Genomic DNA, 24,000 nt, shown 5'->3' with positions numbered 1-24,000 from the left:
CTGCTATGCTGCAGCTAGCATAGTAGGTTATGGATGCTCAGGTCAGTTAGCATAGCCACTGATGACGGCAGATAAATGGTTTTTCTGTAATGGTAAGCTATTTTTCCAGCATCACCACATTTAGCAGCATTTACATGAGAATGATTGACAGCCCTCAGACCCACCTCCTTGCTCTTTTTGGTTGGGATCGGTGCATTTCTTCAAACGGCATTAGTAGCTCAGGGCGGACTGGAGGAGGTCCATTTATTCATAGTTGAAATGTTTTGCACAGTACTCAAAATATGGTTTTTCCTTGTAGAATTATAAAGAACATTAATATATTTCTTAATGTCAGTTTAGATAGTATCTGCTGAGTTCCAAATTGTAGATTAGCCATTGAAAAAAGACCATTTTTATTTGGACTTTGTTCTTCATAAGCTGTTCATGTCAGACTCTCATAATTGGAGAAAGAATTGCTGAGTCAGAGTCAGCAGACTCCTGACTAAAAGGTGAAATCTTTTCCAGCCATGTGAGTGGAGTCGTCCCCATCCCGACTCATTACTTCGTGGTGATGACCAGCTGCCTGGACTTCACACAGCCTGCAGACTCGTGCAACGGTCCACTGAGCAGCTCCGCTTTCATCCTCCCACACCGACCCCACAACGACGAGACCTGCAACGTAAGAACCAATCACATCGCATGTACCTTTCAAGTTCTGGTCCTACCTGTCCACACGGCTGTTTCTGAGAGCAGCGGACATGACTTTCTGTGTGTGACCCCAACCCAACAGAGCTCTGAGGATGAGTCCCGCTGGGTGGAGGACCTGATGAAGATGCACACGGCCCGGATCAGAGATGTGGAGCTGCTCACAGGCCTAGACCTGTTCCGGAGAACCAGCCGGAGCTACGCCGAGATCCTTTCCTTTAAAACATTCATGCACACGTATGAGAGCGAGATCTGACCTCTGCTGACCTTTTCTGCAGTTGTGGTGGAGGAATGTGGCACATGCTTCCATCTCTGTCTGTCTACAGTACGTACGGCTAGAACACCACTGAACTCTTCCAAAACTGTGCAAAGGTCTTGAATCATCCCTCATCTCACCTTCCTTTTGAGGACCTAGAAGATCATGTAGCCTTTCGGTTCCCTGAAGGACTTTCTAGAGTTGCAGAGACACAATTTTACATCCTCTTGGCACCTTAGTATAAACACGCTGCACTAAAATTCAGTTTGTTTGCACTTTTTCTTTTAAGCTACAAATCACATTCAAAACATCCCAGAATGAAAGGTATAATAATCATATTTTTGCACTTATGTGATTCCTGAGCAGGCGTTATGTTACGCCTCAACCATCCAAAGATGGTTTAAAGGCTGCTGCCTCTGCACTTTGTTGCCCCTGTATCCCATCAGCTAAAGCTGGAGTCCAAAGAATCTTCTCTGCAGCAGCTCCAGGTGACTATACAGTCACACATATTTTGGTTTCTTTCAGAAATGTTGTTGCACAGTACATGAATATTCTAATTAGCTTAATGAAAATCATGTGGAATTTGTGTTAATAATCCATTCTCAATACCTGCTTAGTTCCTGCAGGGGGAGCCTGTCTCCAGGGGTCTGTGTACTCCCCCTGCAGGTCACCAAGTAGACACACACACTCAAACCTTAGCACAATGAAGTCCCCTTAGAAGCTGTGAGATGAGTTGCAGTTGTACCACTTCATCAGGCTTAAAAAATAATCAACAGGCCAATATGGAATCACTCTGGCTGGAGATTATTGAATAAACCTGATCTGTATGCCACCCTTCATAAAACACCCGTTGCTTTTAAATGCAATTTAATGGTAATGATGTATCTGTGTTTGTGAGGTTGCGTGTGTGTGTGTGTGAGACAAATATAACATATCAGACTGTAAATGTGGCTTGAATGTGTGTGTGGGTGTGTGTTGTGACTTTGATTTGTGCACAATTAAATTTGTTGATTATAATAAAAGTTTGATCAAAATCACCATCTGTGAGTTCAATCAATTTGTCTACGTTTTCCGCCCCGTGAATTCAAATATCTAAACATGGTGAAGATGACTTGTTGAAGCCCGACCTGAACTTCAGAATGAAGGGGCTTTTGGTTACTTTGAATGTGTTGTGGGTTTTGGTACCGTACGGTGTGATCTGGGTCTCTAACGACCTGTTGATCTACTGGGCTGTAGATCAGCACAGCCATCGCTCAAGCCCAAAGACAAGAAAGGTCTTCTTTTCTTATGGTTGCTTCATTTGACTGAGTTTTTTTCATTAAGCGAACCTGGATGATCATGACCATGATGAGAGGGCAAGTAGGTGGTGGAAAAACAAAATTATCCAAGCACCGTTAAGTTGAAAAGAACTTATTCAGGTTTATCTGTTAGCGTTTAAATATTAAATGATTGATAATTTGATGAACTACTGTGGAGAATTAACCGTTCTCCATGCGGAGTTCTTGATGTATGAGGTTACAGAAGAGTCAGTGAGTTGAATTTATGAATTCCATTTATTAATACCAAAATATAGCTGGTCCATTTCACATGCCACCTTTACAAGGTAGCAAGTCAAAATGGTCCCCAGAAGGGGTTGTGATCTCCTTTGTTAGCCTCTAGTTACGCCCCAAAGAATTCGTTCCTTAGCTCCTAGTATAATATAATCTTATCCTTGAGGGTGTTTCCTAACATGACATTTCTTTTAGCTTTAGCTTAGCAACTAGCTAACAAAGATAGAAGGAAAACACAGAATTATTTATTCTCAACACTACTCAGTACTTAAGAAGACTTGTTTACCAAATACATTTTTACTCTTATTTGAGTAGTTTCTTGGATGGCTACTTTTTACTTTTACTTGAATAAAAATATTTTGAATTAATGATACTTTTAATTGAGTGCAATTTTTGGGTACTCTGCCCACTTGTGCTTAATGTTAATAAGGTGAAAGAATTAAGTGTGAATTGTCTGTGACACACCTGTGTAAAAGTTTGATGACATGGGGTCAAATTCATGACAAAAGCCAAGAAAAGCACCATTTTAATTTCCCACTAGCGTGTATTACACTCCATGCGCGCATTGAACGTCCCACGCACAAACAATCAAAAGTGACCAGCGCTATTCTAGCAAAAAACTCAACACAAATGCACGAGATGCAGCTCTCTATGCTTTCAATATATCTACCAGGTCGCTTGTGGACTTACTCCCAGGGCCGGCCCAAGGCATACGCAAACGAAGCACCCACTTAGGGCCCAGGGCCACCAAGGGGCCCCCTCAGAAGAGCTGGTTTTTCTTTTCTTCTTAGGAACGATTTCAATGTCATTATAATAACAAAACCACACAATTTCATCATGAAGTGATTTGTTTTTATAATAATACTGTATATTTGATAATGTATGTAGAAATCATTATTTTATGGACGAAAAGAAACAAACCTACTCTTGGTGACCCCATGGTGGCAGTGGTAGGTCATGCAAGCTTTGCTGGTAATATGAGCTGCCGTGTAATGTGCAATGTTCATCAAAATGTCCAAAGCTCTGGTAGAAGATAAGTTAGCAAAACAATGTCTCGAAAAAGGACTTATCTTTCAGGGAGAAAGAAAAGAGTGTCATGTTGGTGTCGAGTTTCCTAACCCACATGCAGAAACACTCCAGAGACAGGAAATACAATAGTGTGATTTATTTACAGTGAATTCTAACAAAAGGAATTAGGATCCCGGTTCGTCTGGCAGATCTCAGGGCAACTAGGGGAGGACAGAGATGATTAGTCAGGACCCAGGAAATTTGCCGTTTGGTGGAGGTTGAGGATATACCTGTTCGGGGGGAAGTATTGGACCGGGAGAGGACTTGAGGGTCTAGAGGCTGGTCAGCGGGTTGAGGGTCGAAATCAGAGGCGGCGGCAGAGGACGGACAGGTAAGGCTCAAGGCGGTGAGGGTTCCGTCTCGAGGGCGACTGATGACCTGATAGCTCCAGACAAGGGTAACTGGGAACACAGAGACAAGAAGGGTCAGAATCTGGGGAACAAATCCTGGTAGAAGTAGCTCTAGGTAAGCCGGTACCGTTACAGGCTAACACTCTGGCAGAGAAGTGTCAGCATCCTCCTCCATTTATATGCCTCCAAATGAGTAGATGGAGGACAGGTGTGCAGACGCCGACTCACGCCCTCAGAAGGTCTCAGGCTCCCTCTAGTGGAGAAAAGCTGACAAACCTCAGGATCCCGACAAAGAGGAAAAATAGAAAAAAGCCAAGATAAAGGTTTGTCTTGATATGTCTTTGTAATGTAATGTTTCTAAAAAAAAATTGGCGGTTACCGATCTTTAAAGAGCCTGACCTGCCAATTTTGATTTTGGCCGATACCAATTTTTTTTGTTTGTTTGAAATGTCGCTAAATGTGGCAAGAAAGTCACTGAGTTGGCAACAGTGGGGTGAAAATTGTTAATAGTAAACATGCAGACCTGACCTGTTGTCTGGTCAGGTCCTATGTTATACATGCATAGGGTATAATGAAAACAGCACCATCAAAGATGCAATAAGTTTATATCAGGTGTGCGAATGATCTAGTCGTCTGTTGATTCCAGCAATCCACAGTTTAGACTGAGGTTAGGAGTAGTTTTGTGTTCTGGTAATGTCAAGGTTTGGGGTTGTCTAATGGTCTAACGCATTCACACCAAACGCGTTATGTCAAAAACGTGCCCAAAGCTTCAAGTTCGACGCGTGTCCACTTTGCTGCGTTCACACCAAACGCGTTTTGAGCGTCAGGTGCGTCTGGTTTACAGTCAAAGTTTATGTGGAGGCTCGTCAAAGGCCGTTGCGCATTTTGAATCGTTTGGAACGTTTGACGCGTCAAGAGCGTCCAATTGAAAACAACGGCTAGAGCTGACGTGCCCTCGACGCGCCTCCACACAGTCTTTCAATGTACACCAGACGCACCAAATGCTAGTTGTCAAGCATTTGGCACAAAGCGTCTGCATTCAAAGTGCACACGAGTCGAACTTGAAGCATCGGAGGCGTTTTTGATGCAAGTAACGTGTTTGGTGTGAACGCACCATTAGAATTCAGGCACATGACGTTTTGCTCTACACCTATCGTTTTGCGCATCTGGTTTACATTCACAGTTTATATGGAGGCGCGTCAGACGCGTCAGCTGTAGCCGATGTTTTCTGATGGACGCTCTGATAATAGCGTGTTTGGTGTGAACGCACCATTATGGTGCGTTTACCACGATGCAATAAACCACTTTAGATATACAAGATTACAGTCCTGTTACCACTAAGTTACTGGTATGACTTTCATATCTGTATTGACACATTTTGAGATGAAAAACAGGGCTTGCAAATGTCGGCAGGCTAATAATTTGCTGTGCCAAAATAAGCATCCCTGCTAACTCAGACACATAGTAAGCCTTTCTGCATAATCACACCTATTCTACAAACTACTGGTATGAGTTTCATATCAATAAGATTATATTTGTGGGAAGTAGACAGGCCATGTATATATCAGCAAGCTAATAATTAGCTTTGCCAAAAAATGCATCCCCCTCTTATCTTGAAGAAATAAAGAGTTAAGATTGAAATAACCCTACATAATCACACTTGTTCCATGAGCTGCTGGTATGAGTTTCATATCAATAGGACAATATTTGGGGAAAATATATAGGGCAAGCAGATGTTGACAGGCAAATAATTTCCTTAGCCAGAAAATGCATCCCCCTCCAAACTTGCATAAAATGTATACATATAGAAAGATGTGCATACATAACATGTATTGCATGCATGAGAAATATTTTACTCAACAAAACTCTTTGTTGCAAATCTGTTACTGACTAGCACTAACTTTAACAGAATTAATTCAGCAAATATTCAAAGCTGTATTTTTTTTATAGTGCAACGTTGTCAGTAACATTCCATAGGATATAGTTTTACTAAGTTTTTGCCCCTGAAATTTGGCATCTTTTATCCTGGACAAGTACATCAATATCAGGCATCATGTCCTGAGCAGCAGCCAATTTCAGAGAGTCATTAAAGTGCTTATGTGTGAGCTTTGAGCGCAGCTTTATTTTATTTATATTCATTAGTGACTAAATTTGCTCACAAAGGCAGGTAGTCCCAAACATGGACATATTTGCAGCCAGTGCAATTTAGGACAGCCTGGTAGGAGACACTTGTAAAATGTGTCCAAGCCAACTGATGCAAATTTGTCCTTCAATTCCACATCACACTCAAAATCAATGATTTCAAGTTGCAGGTCAACGGGCAAATCAGAAGCTCTGACTGTGAGCGGTGAGCGAAAAACTGAGAGTTCTGTCTCGAGTTTGCTGAATCCTGAAATGCACCATCGTTGTATTTCACCGTAGCATCACTGGCGTCAACATCATCAACATATTTTTGTTTTATTTTATTGTTATTTTTAGGAGCAAATATGGGGCGAGTCTTTGTGTCCTTTTTGTGCTAACGCATGTGATTAATCTAAAACGTTTACCTTGTTTGTAGCTGCGTTTCCATTTACCATAATTGTGCAATTTAACATTTCGAAAATAAATTCACTTAATGGAACCACACCATTGTTTTTCGATAGTTTTGGCACTTTGATGTTTTTATTTTACCGTACAGAAATTGCTTTATTTTGCAAAAATGCAATGGAAACACATTTTTTACATCACACCAGTCACATGATCAACAACAGGATGTTGTCGCTGGTGGAAACCACGAAGAAGACAACAGGAAGTAGTTGGAGGATGATCACGCAGCATATTTTTTAATGACTTATCACTGAACAAACTCATTTCAATGTGATATTAATTCCGTTTCTTATTTAATGGAAACATCACATATGCAAATTGTGTTTTTTTAACATCAGTGGCATATTGACAAGGTTTTACAGACATTTGCATATAAAGCAGCTACTGTTGCATAATGCAGATTAATTGTACTACCTATTTTGAGCTAAAAGCGTAGGACTACCGCTTCGAGATGGCGGCCATATTTCCTGCCTCCAAAAAAGCCAATGGAAATTGGAAATGCGAAATACGACTATTTTCTCTTCTTAGACAGGCTCATCCCACATGGAGTAGTTAAGGTGTTCCTGTTTTTATTCTAGTTTATCTGAGTAATAATAACAATTTAAGACTGATGTTTCAAATTATGTCGTCTTTGTAAGTGTAAGTTTTCTGATTTTTTTTTTCCTTTTTTGTTTAGTTTGTTTTTAAGCGGTTTTTAAGGTCAAAGGCTACAAACAAAATGGCGGAACACCAAAGCGCTGCAGCTACAGTGCTGTGAGCGCTACAGAGCTAGTTTGATGTTACAGAGTCTCTTTTCTGAAGTAACGGTTCCATGTCGTTGAACCCCTCTTCGGAACTAATCGCTTCTCTTTATTATTTTATATGGAAATACCTTCGCTGAGTTCTTACTAGGGTCTCCAGGTGAACACAGCTCTTGGGGAGCCCACAGCACAGCGGCTTGCAGCTGCAGATCTGTCCGCTGTGTGATGAGAGTTTTAGTTACTTTCTTTCTATTAAAGTTGAAAAAAGAGTAAAAAATACCCACTATCTGCCTTTAGATAGTTACTTTCTTTACTTAAAGGTGAAAAAAGAGTAAAAATACCCACTATCTGCCTTTAGATAGTTACTTTCTTTCTATTAAAGGTGAAAAAAGAGTAAAAATACCCACTATCTGCCTTTAGATAATTACTTTCTTTCTATTAAAGGTGAAAAAAGAGTAAAAATACCCACTATCCACCTTTAGATAGTTACTTTCTTTCTATTAAAGGTGAAAAAAGAGTAAAAATACCTACTATTTGCCTTTAGATAGTTACTTTCTTCACTTTAAGGTGAAAAAAGAGTAAAAATACGTACTATCTGCCTTTAGATAGTTACTTTCTTTCTATTAAAGGTGAAAAAAGAGTAAAAATACCTACTATTTGCCTTTAGATAGTTACTTTCTTTATTTAAATTGAAAAAGAGAGTAAAAATACCCACTAACTACCGTTTAGATAGTTACGTCGTTACAGTCCTTGAATATTCAGATCAATGGGGTCCCTATTGAGCAAGTCTCACAAGAAAAATATTTAGGAATAATTCTTCATATACTTTTAATCTCGGACCACTCTCCAGTCTCGCTGACTCTTGACCTTAACCATTAGAGACAACAGTATTCCTGGCGCTTAAACCAATCCTTGCTATTAGAAGAGACATTTTGTAAATTTCTAGATGATAAAATTTCTAACGATACAAAAGATGTTACAGATTCTACTTTATGGAAAACTTTTAAAGTTGTGATCAGAGGCCATATTATTTCCTACGAAAAGTTTCTGAAAAACGAAAGATGAGAACGCCTCGCAGGAATTGAGACTGAATTAGCATGCTTAGAATCTAACTACAAGTCCTCTAATGACCCTCCGACTTTGTGATAAGCCCCATAGATTATTGGCCCGTCAACTGCGGGGCTTGCAGGCCAACAGGGCAATACATAAAATTAAGTCCAGGGCAGGAAAAATTATAACTGATCCAAAAGGTATAAATGATTCCTTTATTCATAATTAAAGAATATTATGAATGACTATACATGTCTAAGGCAAAAGGAAATATCTCAAACTGGCTCAAAGATCTAAATCTCCCTAAGATGAGTGAAGGCGCTCGTGAGGCTCTTAATGCAGACATCACTGTGAAAGAGATCCTTCATGTAATTAAAGCATTCCCCAAGGCCAAAGCCCCAGGGCCTGATGGTTTTGGTACTGAACTCTATAAAAGATATGCCAAGAGGATTGCTCCTCTCCTTCGGAGGATGTTTACTCATTCTTTTGATTCAGGTAAATTTCACCCTACCATGTATAAAGCCAATATAACTTTAATAAGTAAAGAAGGCAGGGAGGAGACGGAGCTTTCATCATACCGCCCTATTTCATTATTGAATTCTGACATTAAAATCTTCGCTAAAGTACTGGCAAATAGACTAAATAAACATATTTCCTCTATTGTACACCTTGACCAAACGGGCTTTGTTCCTAATAGGTTCTCATTTTTTAATATTAGACGGTTAATGAACATTATGTATCATAAATATGACAGTAGGTTTAAGGGAGCGGCTCTTTGCCTTGATGCTGAAAAGGCATTTGACCAACTGGAGTGGCCCTACATCCTGACTGTATGTGAGGAGTTTGGGTTTGGTGATAAATTTGTGTCTTGGATTAAAATGTGTATGTGTATATATATATATGTGTGTGTGTGCTTCATACTCAGATTTATGTGTGTTATATTCTGAAAACCTAATATATATAAGATGAAAAAAGCAAAAGGTGAAAAAAAGAGTAAAAACACGTACTATCTGCCTTTAGATAGTTACTTTCTTTCTACTAAAGGTGAAAAAAGAGTAAAAATACTAGTGATGGGATTTTCGGCTCCTTTTCGAGATGTGGCTCTAATGGCTCCTCTTACTGTGGAGAGCCGGCTCTTTCGGCTCCCCATATATATTTTTGACATTATTAATTAATTAATAGCTTAAACCTAATTTTATAATATTTTGTTTCATTATTGACATTGTTAAGCACTTATGATGAGTAAAAATGCCGCATAACAATGCTATAGCAATACCGATGCGTGTGATGTCCGCATGTGCCTGTGCAGGTTGTTTGTCGAGCCATGCTGACTTTGCACAGTCTGCACTCTGCCCTGGAGCTTGATGTAGCATTAAAATGAGTCCAAATCTTGCTCCGTTTTCTGTCACTCATTTATTTTCACCTATTCAGTTCTCACACTGACTCCCCTTCTTTCTGTGCTTCTTGACCGCTGAGTGAGTGTCTGTACATAAACACCTGCCGACCAACGCTATACAGCTTGGCCAGTTGCCTGCTGTTTCCACAAAAAAAGTGGAGATAAACTTTTTTTTCAGTGTTTTCCCGCCACATTATTAATTGAAACTATGTGTGATTGGTCAGATATGTGGAGCACACGCTTGACATGAGGGCAGTGGACTGACCGAGGGAAAAAACTCTCAGCTCTGGCACTGGCTGAAGAGCAAAACGCGCAAGGAGAGGGAGAAGGGGGAGGAGAGACAGCGAGGCACCGCAGGACAAAAAAAAAACACGATGTGGGGAAAACCAATCGGCTCTGGCACTTGCAGAGCACAAGCACAACGACAGGGAGGCGGAGAGACAGCGATGTACTGTAGAAAAATACCCGGCTCCCAAATAGGATCCTAAAACGGCTCCCATTGTGGAGCCGGTTCCAATCGTTCACTTCAAAGAGTGAACGATAGAGCCGGATCGTTCGCGACCGACACATCACTAAAAAATACCTACTATCTGCCTTTAGATAGTTACTTTCTTTCTATTAAAGGTGAAAAAAAGAGTAAAATTACCCACTATCTACTTTTTAGATAGTTACTTTCTTTCTACTAAAGGTGAAAAAAGAGTAAAAATACCTATTTGTTTCCCATAATTTTAGGGACTTTAACCCAATTAATAGTGCTTTTTCAATTCACGTTTCTGTCGGTTCATCTTGTCCAGTCGGATCTCGTCAATCGGCTGTTGGCAGACATAGTCGGACATAGGGCTCTGGCCCAGCGAAGAAGTTACTTCCTGGGACTATGTTTCCAAGTCCTGTTAACTCTGGCTGTGCACGGTTTTCAGCGCGTCGTTCTTCGTCTGTCAACGAACGGGTATGGTGAGATCTGGGTCACGGCACCAAGATGATAGGTATTTTCTCAACCTTCATAAAAAGAGAACCACAGACAAAGTTTTAGTTTTCAATCAAGTCTTTTGCAAAAGTAGAAAACATAGCAAACCACTTCTCCAAGGTGTTTACCATGTGTTCTGACTCTGCATCAGAACTGGTCTTTTATTGCAAAACAAAGCAGGAGTGAAATGGAATGTGGGGGGTAATAAATTAAAAGAAGATGGACTATTCTGGACAAGGAAGAAGGAACACAGAAACTGACATCCCACACAGACAATCTAACAAGTTATTGGGTAGATAAAAGAACATCTGGAGAAAACATGTTCAAGGTGAAGGAAAAAGCTAGTTTTGTCTTTCACCCGGTTTAACAAATTAGAACACTAAACTTTTAAATGAAAAACAACTAGTAAAACTATTAATGTAAGAATGATAACAAAACATAGTTATTTTAACAGTCTCCATCTGCTTCAACCACCAACCAACAAATTTGTGGGACAAATTTGTCTGATACTGGCAACGTAAACGGCCCGCAGGCCGCACTTTGGACACTGTGGGCCAGGCCTAAATTTAACAGAGAGCCTGGTTTCCAGAAGCTGTCCATCATATTTGACAGCCTGAGCTGTTTGGTAGAGACTGTCCCTCAGACCTGCAGACAGCTGCTTTACTGTTTTACTGGTTCTGGACTCAGTGGAGCTCAACGCAAACTCACACTTTCACATTTTCAACAGATTTCTTCCACTTTGCAGGTTTGCTGTTCCCTGAGTTGTTCTGGCTTATAATGTAAAAAATGTAAAATTCTGACAGTGTGAAATCAGTGGGACATGAACCATTTTACATAGAAGCGTATAATCAAGGATGGGGCCCATTGGCACCCCATTCCCCCCATAACCTCCAGCTCAGCCAGGAGCCCCTCCTTCACACCCAAACCAATAGGATCCTGGTCCGCTCCTCCGGCCCCTCCCTCCGGTTCTATTTAAGTGCCCTCCTCCTCAGTGGTCCTTGGCTCCTGAAGTGTCTCAGACCCTCAGCTCAGGACTGCTGTCAGGGGAAGCATGTTGCTGCAGAAACTGGTACGGTAAGACATGCTGCTGCTTTGCTCTGCCTGGGTTTGGCATATTTACTCTGCTTTCTCATTTCCAGCTGCAGAACCAATCTGGATGTGTGTGTGTCAGTTGCAAGCTTCTGGCATGTGGGTGGTCCCTACTGTCCGGGGTGTGTGTGGGGTCTGAAGGGGTGCAGGAGCAGCCTCCTGCAGCGGGAGCAGTCAGCTTGCATTTTGCCTTGCAGTTAGAAGTTAAACAGCTGAAGTGTGAGAGTGTGTTGTAATGCCAGGCTGGTTGCTGTTTCCTCAGTGTGTGTGGATGCTGTCGGTGCTGTGCAGCTCGGACCTGTGTTGGGGCTTTGTCTCCGGGCGGCCCAAGCGCTCAGGAGAGGACGGGACCGCAGCCAGGATGGAGAGTGAGTACACTGTGACTCTGGCCTTGAGCTCCGTGTGTGTGTGTGTGTGTGTGTGTGTGTCTGTGTGTATAGAACGGATTCTCCTCAGGGATCATGTCATTGAAAAGTTTCCTTCCTGCTGCCTGTTAATGAGCTGCATGTGGCTGTGGGCCCCATCATTACGATGAAGGAAAGGAGGACATCAGCATGAGATGACAACACAGGGACAGTTTTTAATCATAGCTGTTAATAAAACAGCCTCAGCTCTTAAAAAGCCCTAATTGAGCTGATCTTCTGTATATTTTCATATACAGCTGTGAAAAAGTATTCACCCCCTTAAAGATTTTAATGTTTCAGATCAAGAGTCGCATTTACAAGGATGTGGGCTCCTGGGCTGTTTTATGGTCATATTTCTACAACAGACAAATTATATATACTATTATTACCATATCAAACTAATTCTATAATACATTAGCAAGTAGTAGTATTGATGTATTAATGCATAATAGCAATAGCTTCAAGTTGTTCCCCCAAAATGCAGATAACTTCCTAATTTTCAATTCTTGAATATTGTTTATATTCATCAAAATCCCAAGATTTTTAAACAATTTGCCTATGACTTTGATATAAAGTACAATGCAAAGCACATATTCAAAGTCTTGGGCCCAGTTCAAATCATATGGAGATGTTAGTACCAGACAAACATAACCAGAGAGAACAAATGCAATTTTTGAATGGTGATTTTATTAAAGGAAAAGAGTAAAACATGGAGGTAGATAGTGAAACAGAATTACTTTCTGGTTCCAGATGAATGAAAACATAAATTTTGATATTTCTCCATTCATGACTTTAAACTTATGCACAGTAGGGTTGTGCTGCAGAACAGTTATCCAAAGTACAACATCAAGTCCACCTCTGAATTCATCAAAACACACAAAAAAGAAAGTTTCTGAGAGACCTAGTCAAAGTCCACTGAAACACATCACAGTCCCACCACTCTTGGCTTTGACTACACATCCAAACAGACTTCATTACAGAGGCAATCTGTCAATGCTCCACTGAAGACCGTTGGTACCAGTTGTGCTTTATTCTTCTTATTATTTATATGTACGACTTACATGAATGACCACGTGAGAAAAAAAAAAATCTAATTTTAGCAAAAAATCAGGATTGCCCTTCAAGATCTGCTGTTTATGATGTTTGAATGTTGGATCAACATTATATATATGAATATACAAATATACAAATATTAATTTTTTTGAAATATTATGTTTAAGGAAGTTAAGTCAAGTTCTGTATAGCACATTTCAGAAACAAGGCCATTCAAAGTGCTCTACATAAAACTGTAACCAATTATTAAGCAAGTAATAAACATTACATTTTGTCTAATGCCTTCATCACAATCATCAAGCAAGTATACACCAAATATATCAGTCAATACAGTTATTATTAATGAATAGCAGCTTTAATCAGGTGGGTTTTTAGCCTTGATTTAAAAAGTAACTTTGTGTTTCAGCACTAAGTTACTGAGCTGAAACAGAAGCATAAAAACTGAACTCTGGTTCTGGTTCTGGTTCTGGAGATGCAGAGGAAGGTTGATCAACATCAGACCTTTAATGTGTTGTGATGTAAAGCTGTTCTGTGGTTTATAATCTTCTCAATAGAAGGACTTTAGAACTGGGGTGGTGTGTTCTATCTTCCTGGCGTGAACAGTTCTCATTCTCAGAAAGTGATATATTTTCACTTGAGACACACAAACATCAGTTACCACGACAACCCTGGCAGTTTTCATTAGATGGGTCCTGAAAATGCAAGCAACATGCGGTTAGACGGACAAATTTCTCATACACAGTTGGCTGACTTCAGGACGAGACGTGTGTGCCAGTGCAAACGAAGCGAGGGAGTGGAGCACGGCGGGGAGTTTACAACAGATCTCTGTGAGCCGGGGGAGGCTGTGATTGGTCGACTCATGTTTCCTCACAGAGACAGAGTGTATGATGCTGACCGGCCTACAGACACCATAAGGAGAGCATTGGAGTTCATTCTCCACCCCTTATTCCTCCAAGTCTGTCCACTCTCAAACCAAGACAGATTTTATTTCCACGATCCCCCAACCAAACACACTGCCCACTTCTGCTCTAACTTCTGTTTCTTTTATCAGTTTTCACCTCAGCATGTGTTTATTGTACATCTAACATAATCATTGTCACAACTTACTATCAGAAAATAATAAAATACATGACCTAGCAAACACAACAGTGTGAAAAAGTATTTACCTGCTTTCAGATTTCATGTTTAAGATCATCAAGACAAGATAACCTGAGCAAATCTCAAATATAGCTTTCAAATGAAGATTTAATTCATTAGAGCAATCCAAAGCAACCTGGCCCTCTGGTAAAGTGGAACTGCACAATTGTTAAATCATTAATAATTATTAAGTATAGTTCAGTGTTAATAGGCACACACAGGTCGACCTCCATAAATCACCTGAAAAGAACAGAAAGTTCTAAAAGCAACACACCAGGCCTCAATGTAAAGACTTCAAAGGATAGACGAGAAGCTAAGTTGTAGCTTTAGCGTAGCATCTTACCTCAATGAGCTTATTCACATCAGTTTACAGTATTTTTCTCTTCAAGCTTTTGAGGAAAGAGATTCATTTAGCACATTTTGGAATAAGGCTTTGATATAATAAAACAAGGAAAAACTGTAAAAATGTTGCTTGAGTTTTCAGCAAAATATCAGCTGATAAAGCATCCAAACTTCAGAACTAGAACTAGAAAACTCCTGAAAACTGGAGCTTTCTCCACAGACCTGACCTTAAACCTCATCATTGGTTCTTCATGTAATAAACTGTGCATCAGTGTGGCTTCTGTCATTATATCAGCAGCCAATAACAGCACTGTACACCTCTGCAGCTGAAGCTGTTGACATAAGTATTTGACCACTTGGAGAGGTCAAGGGGTCACACTGAAGGTTGGAGAATTGAACAACCCTGATATGATCAGTAAGTATGGATAAAGGATGGAACAGTGTCATCAGAGCAAATGTTGCCAACCAATCCTTGATGCAGTAGAACACTGTAAAAGTTTACAGCTTTTATTCCAACAAACAAACACTGTATGAAACAGGAGCATAAAAAAATGACACTTCACAAATGTGACAGGGCTTGATGTTCTACCAGATGCACCTTATTTCATCTCGATTATATCCGTGTAAGCCGTGGATGACGAAGACGACCTGAGGTTTAGATATTCTTCCTGAAGCTCTGTTTCTCCTGTCGGCAGCTCGCTCCTTGCCAGTCTACGTGCCGACCTCCGGCTCCTGCAGGAACAGATGCTATGAGCTTGTGGAGGCCGAGGCCCCAAACTGTCGCTGTGACAACCTGTGTAAAGCCTACCGCAGCTGCTGCTCTGACTTCAACCAGCTCTGCCTCCGGACAGGTACGGCAACACAAACATGCCTTCATGCCAACCTGTGACACCTCAAGACCGTATCACTCCTGCATTGTTCCTCTCATCTCTCTGCTGGGACTTGCAGAGCCGCAGCAGCTCCTCAGTGATCCAGGTCAGATCACAGTCTGTCCTCATCACCTGGTATTCAAAGTTTCTAGTTTACACGGAAAGAGGAGTTGTTTTCCAGTAGAAAGTTATCCTGGATGCTAGAGTACTTTGTAAAAAAGTAGAGTTAACAGAAGTATTAGCTACATAAAGCATCTTTTCATTGTGAAGTCTCACCAGTTAATGTCTGGTTTTATTATAGCCACATTGGGTGTGTCTCCATTGGTAATGTGTTCCTCACTATGTGGGGGTGAACATGGACAGGAATGTGGGGGGATGTGGAAATACGTACCATGAGTGTACAGGAGCTACAGTTGATGCTTCGATGATGTCATTTGTGTGTGTGTTGCGTTGAGTGGCCAGTTTCTCTGAAATCTCTCTGTATATTCTGGTCTTGCGAGTTGCCCAGTCCAGTTGATGCTGAAGGCTGTCTAAAAAGGTTTGAACCTTAAAGTTTGACCATGGAATTATCTATTTTCAGTTCACTGTCTCACCAACAGCTATGGTTCTTATTGCAGATTGAAAACGTTAGTTGAGACGTTGTCAGTGATGTAAATCCACCAGTCAATCAACAAAGGTGGTCTGCTGCCAATTACTTCTGAGCAACACCCAGCTAGGTCTGGCTTCTACCATATGAGATGGTTGCAACAGATAGGAGATGATTCTGAAACCACAGCTGAGATCATCCAGCCACAGTTTATGTCTGCTTATCCCTGCCAGGTCAGGTAATCTGGTTCCTGCCTCCAGGTCATGAGGTAAGAGGTGAGGCTCACCTGGGAAAGGTTGCCAGGGAAACATGGAGACACTGAAAAAACATTCATACTGGCAAAAGGGCAATTAAAGAGCGTAGTTTATCAGCACTCATGTCTTTATACTGTGGGAGGAACCAGAGCACCGACAGAAAACTCACATATGATCAGAGAAAATATGCAAACTGTACAGAAAGTACTGATACTTGCACCATGCAGCCTCCACTCAGCAGAGCCGATCATTAAAATCCATTTTAGTTTTCATGTAAGCCTTTATTAAAGCATGTAGCTGCTTTTCATCTTGATCTTCCAATACTGCACCATTTTATTTACGTGCATAAAAACCGGAGGCCCTTTTGTTTCGTCAGTCGTCCGTTTGAAGCAGGACTTACAGCATTTCTGATCGAAACATTTCCATTATTGAAAGACCATGATTTTCATGAAGCAGTGCATAAAGGCAGCAACAAATGAAACAGGGTTTGAAAGAGAAAGATTTGTTCAGCATAGATGTGATCTCTAAATAGTTTTTAACATGAAAGAATTATTCATTACAGAAATAACAGAAAACTATCAAGCTGATGGTTCAGCTGCATGAGCTGGAAGACTGAGCTGCACTTAATGATGCTGAAACAGGTTTGCTGTTTTTTCTCTCTCTCCCTCTGCAGTGTCAACATTTCCCCCCTGCTACTTCCAGCACTGGTGGTCTGATTTTATGCTCCCTCCTTCAGCCTGGTGGTCTTTGGCTCACTGCTTATTGGCCACTTTAATCCTGAATGTGCCTTAAAGCCATGAGGCAATTTTCCCTGACAGTGTCACATCCCAAATAAAAACTCTGTTCAAAAGGAAAACTATTTAAGCCACAAAAGTCACCATAGACCCCCGGCTGCCTGCCCACTGCCCAGCCTCACCGCCGTCACCCACTGTCACCGTGATGTCATGCTTTTCACAATAATCTCTAAGATTAGTTAGAACTCCATAAGGATCGTTGAGTCAGCAGTTTTCCCTTCTTGCTTCCTGTTCCTCATTGTGTACAGAGGGAGGTTATGAATGCAGCAAGGATCGATGCGGCGAGACCCGGAATGAACAGCACGCCTGCCACTGCTCTGATGACTGCCTCGCCAGGGGAGACTGCTGCACCAACTACAGGAAGCTGTGCAGAGGTTTGGAGCGTCCACCTTACCTAAAAAAACAACAAAAAATGTTTTTAGATGATGATTAGACTTTGTCAGAGAAAACTGCACCAAACAGCCTTTCTGAAAAAGTCATTACCCCCTCAGCCTCTCTTGGCAGCAGCTGCTGTCAAGTCTGTGATCAGGATGTGCGATATATCGGCATCAGTGTCATTATCAATATCAACATCGGTATCGGCTGATGTTAGATATTTTTAAAGGGGCAATATTATGTGTTTTCCAAACACACAGAGCTATTTCATAGCACAATCAATAGATATGTTAAGTTCAGTTGTTATAAATACAGTATGTTATCTATATCAGATATGACTCCTTGTGGTTCTCTGGAATCCCAAAACCTCAGATATTAATATTAGTGTCATTCACTGAAATCTTGAAGAACAAGTCAAATGAAGTGGCTTTGAATTTGATTTTGTACTTACTCAGGTTACTTCTTTCTAATAAGAAATATTTATTTGGGAAAAAGGGTTTAAAAAGTGTTTGATGGGACAAATACCTGTTCCCTGCAATAGTTGCTTATCTTATTAAAGTTGAGGAATATTTCGACTTTCTGGAATGTGGCTGCTGCCTCGTTTCACCTCCCGTTTGGATCCCTTCAGGAGACACTTCCTGGTTGCAGGGTAAATGTGAGGCAATCAAGAGCCCAGAGTGTCCTGCTGGGTATGTTAATACTTGAAACCTTTGCAGTGTTGAAGAAAGGAATGAGATTACAATAGCCTGATGAAGTTTTGCCCTCCACATTCCATGTTGGTCCAAGTGCAGGTTTGCTCGTCCACCTCTCATCGTACTGTCTCTCGATGGGTTCAGAGCGTCTTACGTGAAGAGGGGGAACTCCATCATACCCAACATCTTAAAAATCCGTGAGTCAGCATCTATTTTATTAGCTTCAATTAACATCTTCAAAATGAAGCATGCAACACAGAAACAATGATTTCCTTCTATATTATGAAGCAGGGATGATATTGTCAGCACAACCAAATCCCTCTTAGCTGAATCAGCTGATCTTTGTTATGATTGTGCAGTGCAAGACTCTTCCCTTTATTGATGCTGGGAAATTTACTGGGAGACTAGATTACCTGCTTTCTACAAAAAAAAAAACAAAAAAAATCTGTCAGTTCCCTGCATTTTATTTATGTATCTATTCCTTTTTTTGTATTTTAATTAACAACCAATTCCTACTAATAATTATTCTAAATTGTATAAAAACAGTTACCTTTAAACAGAATTTTGTGTTGTGTACATTGTGTTAAATTCATGGCTGACTGTCTATTAAATCAGAAAATTAAAAAAATTGTTATTGTTTAGGAACATGTGGAACCCAAGCTCCTTACATGAGGCCTGTTTATCCTTCCAAAACCTTCCCTAACCTCTATACAATGTCAACAGTGAGTATGATTTCAGTTCATCTTTACAAATATTAATATCTGCACATCATGCCTATATTAATACTTAGTTGGTTTTTAAATAAGTAAATAAAACAGCTGGTATGACTCATATATGACCAATTGTTTCATTTAAGGGTCTCTATCCAGAGTCTCATGGCATCGTTGAAAACTCCATGTATGACTCAATATTTAATGCAACATTCACCCTGATGACCAAAGAAAAGCTGAACCACCGCTGGTGGGGAGGACAACCAGTAAGTCCCTGCAGAGGCCCAGCATTTTTGTCTGGGCCTCTAACAACAACACATCATCACATTTGTAAAGATGTGTAAAGATAGCAGATGGCAATTAATGGTTGTTATGGTAACACATTGCTACTGTTCTGTAGCAGTGGTCATCCTGTGCGCTGGATTTATGGTTCCCCATCAGCAGCCAAAACAAAATGGCCTCTGCTCCGTGTTACATCATATTTACTCCCCAGGGAAACAGAAAGTTGTGGATTAGTAATTAGAAGTTGCTGATGAGATTAAACAAACAAACAAAAGAAATGTTTTTGTTACTTTGTTATATGAAATTTGTTTGTTTTCTCCACTCAATAAATGTCGTAAACTTAAAGCTTGGATGTTTCTCAGGTTTTCAGCTTGGTATTATAATTCTGTTTCTAATTTTCAGCTTTTTGCTGAAAATTGAAAAAAAAACGCTCTTACAGAAAAAGTAATAATAATAATAATAATTAACGGAGAGTCTCTTCGTTCAGATCTGGATCACTGCCCTCAAACAGGGACTGAAAGCTGCCAACTTCTTCTGGCCTGTGTAAGTTCACACATAAACACGTCACCACTGAGTTTTACATGGAGACATTCTCCATGTAGAAACAATCTTGTATGTATTTTCAAAGCTTACAGTTCCAGCAGAAATTTCAGATTATATTAATATCTAAAATGTTGCTCACAGGCTGTCGATGATTTTGTTTCATATCTAGCCCCTAGTGGTTAATGAAAACACTGCAGATCCACTTTCATCTCTTAGCAAATCTGTTATTTGTCTAAATAAGAAAAGCTTCACCAAATTCTGTCAACCAGGTTTTACTTGATGATTTTCACCCGGGCTGAACAATATATTGCAGATATTTAGTTATCGCAATATTAGTTTGTCCAATATTTAGATTGCCAAGCACTGTTATAAGTGCAATAATTGTTGGCTAATATATTCACTTGCATGTTGAACTTGCCTTTTACACCTGAATGTGATCTTAGCTTGTTGGACAGAGACTTATGGCTGCAGATGTTCACATTGAACACTAATGATATTACCCACAATGCTAAAGGTCATAGAGTGATGGATGACCAGATGAGGAAGAAAATAAGCACATATCACAATTGTTATCATCGTTGCATTATTTTCTAAAATTGTGCAGCTCTAATTTTTACATCCTTCAACAGATTTTACATTAAAATGATGAAATGACAGACTGTAGATTTCTCACCACATAATTCTTAATTTGTCACAGTGCTCCAACAGTGCAGTGATCCAAAACACTCATAAAAAAGCAGAACCTTCTGGATTGGCCCTGACCTCAAACCTAAAATGTTTTTGGACAGCAATTAAAATCCCGGTCCATAACAGGAAGCCAATCAGTTTATAAGAAGTCCAACAATTCTATCAGGAATAATGTTCAAATATCCAAAAACCCAAGCAGATATTTATCTTTTCATATACACTGCCAGACTAATGCCTTGTTGGCGGCTACAAAAAGCAAAACGTTGAGGACTGATGGTTGACAGCTGGAGACTGTATGAGAGCCAGGAACTTGGCCGTGGTCCTCATCACTTCACAGAGGCAGCTTTGGCCTGAAAGCCGGAACGCTCCAAGTTAGGATCGTTCAAGCCTTTTGTGGCATAGTGGCATTTTATAGCACAGTCAAGTAACTATGTTACCTTCATTTGCTTAAAAATGCTAATGATAGCAAATATGATTTAAAAGAAATTTGTCTAAATTGGTGTAAAATTAGAAACAGCAGGAGTTAAAAAATTCCTGCTCTTTCTGAAACTCCACTTTCAGGAAGTCGTCACAACATGGCTCCTCTCTTAACCCTTTAACACTGTTTTTTCCTGTGTGTGCTGCATACATCCTCATACTAGCTTTCTGCTGCGCTACAGCTAGCTACCCACAATGTGGTAGCTAGCGTGGGTAGCTAGCTGAGTGCATGACTGAGAGCATTCATGCATTCTGTCATTAATGCTTAGACTAGTCAGAATGATCACTGATGATAGCACTTTTTCTGTAACGTGATGTTTCTTCACTTTGCAAAACTTTTGATTTTGAAGACATTAATAAATACATTTCTTCTGACATATTTTTTGTTTTACTGCCATTTAACACTTAGAAATAATTTGGGTGAGTCTAACAAGAGAAGTTAGGTCTGATTTAACTTCAGAAAGTGAGAAAAAAAAACCATATATGTGTGATAGACCACAAAATATAGTCACGTTTATTGTCCCATTTGGAAAATACTTTTCAGTTTGAGAAAATCAGCTGAGTGAATTCATCCCTTCTCTTGAACAAACATCAGAAAAAGTGTGAACTTTTATTGGGATCAGGATTTTTTTTTCCTGCAAAGTTGAAAATGATGTAAAATGTAATTATTAAAAAATGTTTTGTTTGTCCTAAATGTTGCCCCCTCATAGCTTTAGTATTAATATCAGAATGTGGAGGCTTTAACAGCAGAAGGTGTTTCTGTTTGTAGGGCCATTCCTTTGGAGAGGAGGATCCTGACTTTGCTGCAGTGGCTCCATCTTCCTGAAGGAGAGAGGTGATCACACATTCACACATATGTTGTCTCTGGTCGTACTTTCCTCTCACTGAAACAAACCTAGTTTGGATTTTTGACCTGTCTTTGCTTTTTGGTCTCTCTCAGGTGTTACTGATCATCAGTCAACCTATTCCTACACATCTCCTAGTAGAATTGAAGTCCAGACTTCAATTCTACTAGTCTCTCTCAGGTGTTACTGATATTCAGTCTACCTATTCCTATGTAAAAAAGTAATCACTCTCTAAACCTGACAGTGTTACTCCAGTTCGTCCTTAACAAGAACTAGTTTTAATTCAGTTCAGTCAGATCAATTTGAATTTGTTCATGTTCAAAGTTCCCCACTTACACATTCCAAGTTCAAAACGACATTCTGAACTAGTTCTTGACTATTTATCTTCTGGAATAAAGTTTAGAAATGTGTCTTGGTCATGACGTCCTACGTGTTATCCTGTTGCCTAGAATCTGCTTTATTTTCTCCTGTTGTCTTTGATCACATAAACTGTATTTTATGACATAATATCCAAAACAAAACATCTGATCTCTTTCAAAGACTTTAATAATTTCATCAACAGAAAGGAAAAGCATCCATTTATAGTATGTTTGTGGCTGCTGCTTGTCTGTTCATCTTTGCTCCATTCTCTGCCCATTAACACAAGAATCTTTCATGTTGGAGCATTTTTGAACAAGAACCATGCTGGAAAATGGTGTTGGTTATACACATCTCCTAGTAGAATTGAAGTCCAGACTTTTACTAGGCCACTCCAAATCTCTCATTTGGTTGTTTTTCTTTGTGACTTTGTTTCCCAACTGTTCTTGAATTTCTTTCGGTGATATCATGAGTTCTACATAAGTAATTTATTGTTTCTTTAGATTTGGCCGTAATCAGGCCTGGGCTAAGGGTTTGGTGAAATTAAACAAAAACATAAATCATTTTTGTAGTTACTGACTTGTTATTGACCAGTTAATTTAATTTTCAATAACTTCTTCACATAGAGCCCGGTTGGTTTGGAGAAGTTTTTTTCCCTTTAATGAATGAAATCAACATTTGAAAATTAGCATATCTGACACATAGCCGATCTTCTGCTCAGGATTAGATTCCCTTCTAAGCTAATAGTATTAACTTTGCATTGGACACCACAGGTTCAGCTAACACCCATTTCACCTGTATTCTGTTTCAGGCCCTATGTTTATGCCATGCACTCTGAGGAACCAGACGCTCATACACACGTAATGGGCCCAAAGAGTGCAGACGTGAGTACGTTTGTTCCAGGAGATTCTGAGCCTGAGTGGGTTTGGTCGCTCACGGCTTCCTTTATCCTCTTCCAGCTTAACAATACTCTGATTGCGGTTGATCGGATTGTGGGCCAGCTGATGGACGGACTCAAGCAGATGAACCTGCACCGATGTGTCAACATCATCCTGGTGGGAGACCACGGTACAGACCCTGGCTCTGAGTCCAAACCCTCATCTGAAATTCTGATTGTTCATCTTTTTATTTATGACTTTAGCTAAAGAGCTTCTAATGTGATCAACTGAAAAACATCTATTTGAGATGCCTGCTTGGCATTTATCGCCAAGCAGGGACCAGCAGCTGACCTGACGATGTTCATCGTGGTCGCTTTCAGGGAACTGGGAATATTACAGACAAAGTAACAGCTTTCTGGATCATCAAGTGCACCAAGTTGAGGTTCACATTGTGGAGATTAATCTGTAGGACATCGAAAGCCATTGACTAAATTCCTGATAAGTTGTCCTCTCTGATCAATCTTCTGATCAATCTTCCATCTGATTGGGAGGTCATTTCTCCAGAAATGATTTTTAATTTCTGGAGAAGTGAAAAATCATTTCTCCAGAGAAGAAGAAATGAACTGCCATGGATTGGGTTTGTGTCTCCAAGAAAGCAGCAGGCTTCCTCCTACTTCTGCCCACGAATATAAAGAATGGGAACAAAATGTTTTCCAAGGAACAACTTAGTCATGATCGGTGGAATTTCCAGCATGATGGAGCTCAGTGTCACATGGCTGAAGTTATAACAGAGTGGCTCAAAGGTTGAAAATTTGGATCTGTGGTGTGGAAACTCCATAAATCCATTAATCAGTGGAAACTTAATAAATCTTGTGTAGGAAAAACACAAGACAACAAACTGGAGCCACGTCCAAGAACTCAGAAGACCAGAACGGATCGTCATCAGTCAGAAGTTTGTTGCAGATGATGATATCCAACAATT

General features: G+C 40.1%; 2 protein-coding genes and 1 long non-coding RNA gene across 12 annotated transcripts in view; 2 read left to right on the top strand and 1 right to left on the bottom strand.

The window, feature by feature from the left end:
• LOC114145064 (ectonucleotide pyrophosphatase/phosphodiesterase family member 2-like) overlaps window positions 1-1,977 on the top strand; it is a 28,619-nt gene extending 26,642 nt beyond the window's left edge. For 6 of the 7 annotated variants that reach the window (XM_028018416.1, XM_028018415.1, XM_028018410.1 and 3 more), the window contains 2 exons: window positions 505-658; window positions 770-1,977. In XM_028018416.1, the coding sequence (XP_027874217.1) occupies window positions 505-658; window positions 770-940 (325 nt within the window). In that variant the 3' untranslated portion in view covers window positions 941-1,977. Of the gene's footprint in view, window positions 1-504; window positions 659-769 lie in introns of those variants that run through there. The other variant, XR_003595607.1, reaches the window with a different exon arrangement.
• Window positions 1,978-3,640: 1,663 nt separating this feature from the next.
• LOC114145066 (uncharacterized) lies at window positions 3,641-4,204 on the bottom strand. Its single transcript, XR_003595608.1, has 2 exons — window positions 4,036-4,204; window positions 3,641-3,959 (listed from the first exon to the last, which is right to left on the bottom strand). It is a non-coding gene; the product is annotated as an uncharacterized LOC114145066 (long non-coding RNA).
• Window positions 4,205-11,630: 7,426 nt separating this feature from the next.
• LOC114145065 (ectonucleotide pyrophosphatase/phosphodiesterase family member 2-like) overlaps window positions 11,631-24,000 on the top strand; it is a 23,585-nt gene continuing 11,215 nt past the window's right edge. The window contains exons 1-13 of one of the 4 annotated variants that reach the window (XM_028018417.1): window positions 11,663-11,713; window positions 11,784-11,855; window positions 11,996-12,101; window positions 15,365-15,520; window positions 17,421-17,546; window positions 18,176-18,236; window positions 18,339-18,436; window positions 18,882-18,961; window positions 19,096-19,215; window positions 19,719-19,774; window positions 21,708-21,773; window positions 22,952-23,024; window positions 23,100-23,208. In XM_028018417.1, the coding sequence (XP_027874218.1) occupies window positions 11,696-11,713; window positions 11,784-11,855; window positions 11,996-12,101; window positions 15,365-15,520; window positions 17,421-17,546; window positions 18,176-18,236; window positions 18,339-18,436; window positions 18,882-18,961; window positions 19,096-19,215; window positions 19,719-19,774; window positions 21,708-21,773; window positions 22,952-23,024; window positions 23,100-23,208 (1,141 nt within the window). In that variant the 5' untranslated portion in view covers window positions 11,663-11,695. Of the gene's footprint in view, window positions 11,719-11,783; window positions 11,856-11,995; window positions 12,102-15,364; window positions 15,521-17,420; window positions 17,547-18,175; window positions 18,237-18,338; window positions 18,437-18,881; window positions 18,962-19,095; window positions 19,216-19,718; window positions 19,775-21,707; window positions 21,774-22,951; window positions 23,025-23,099; window positions 23,209-24,000 lie in introns of all 4 variants that reach the window. The other 3 variants (XM_028018419.1, XM_028018418.1, XM_028018420.1) reach the window with 3 other exon arrangements.

Source organism: Xiphophorus couchianus, chromosome 5 (assembly GCF_001444195.1).
Source record: "Xiphophorus couchianus chromosome 5, X_couchianus-1.0, whole genome shotgun sequence".
Taxonomy (NCBI): Eukaryota; Metazoa; Chordata; class Actinopteri; order Cyprinodontiformes; family Poeciliidae; genus Xiphophorus; species Xiphophorus couchianus.
The sequence above is the reverse complement of the archived record's forward strand: the minus strand, read 5'-3'. Positions and strand labels throughout refer to the sequence as shown.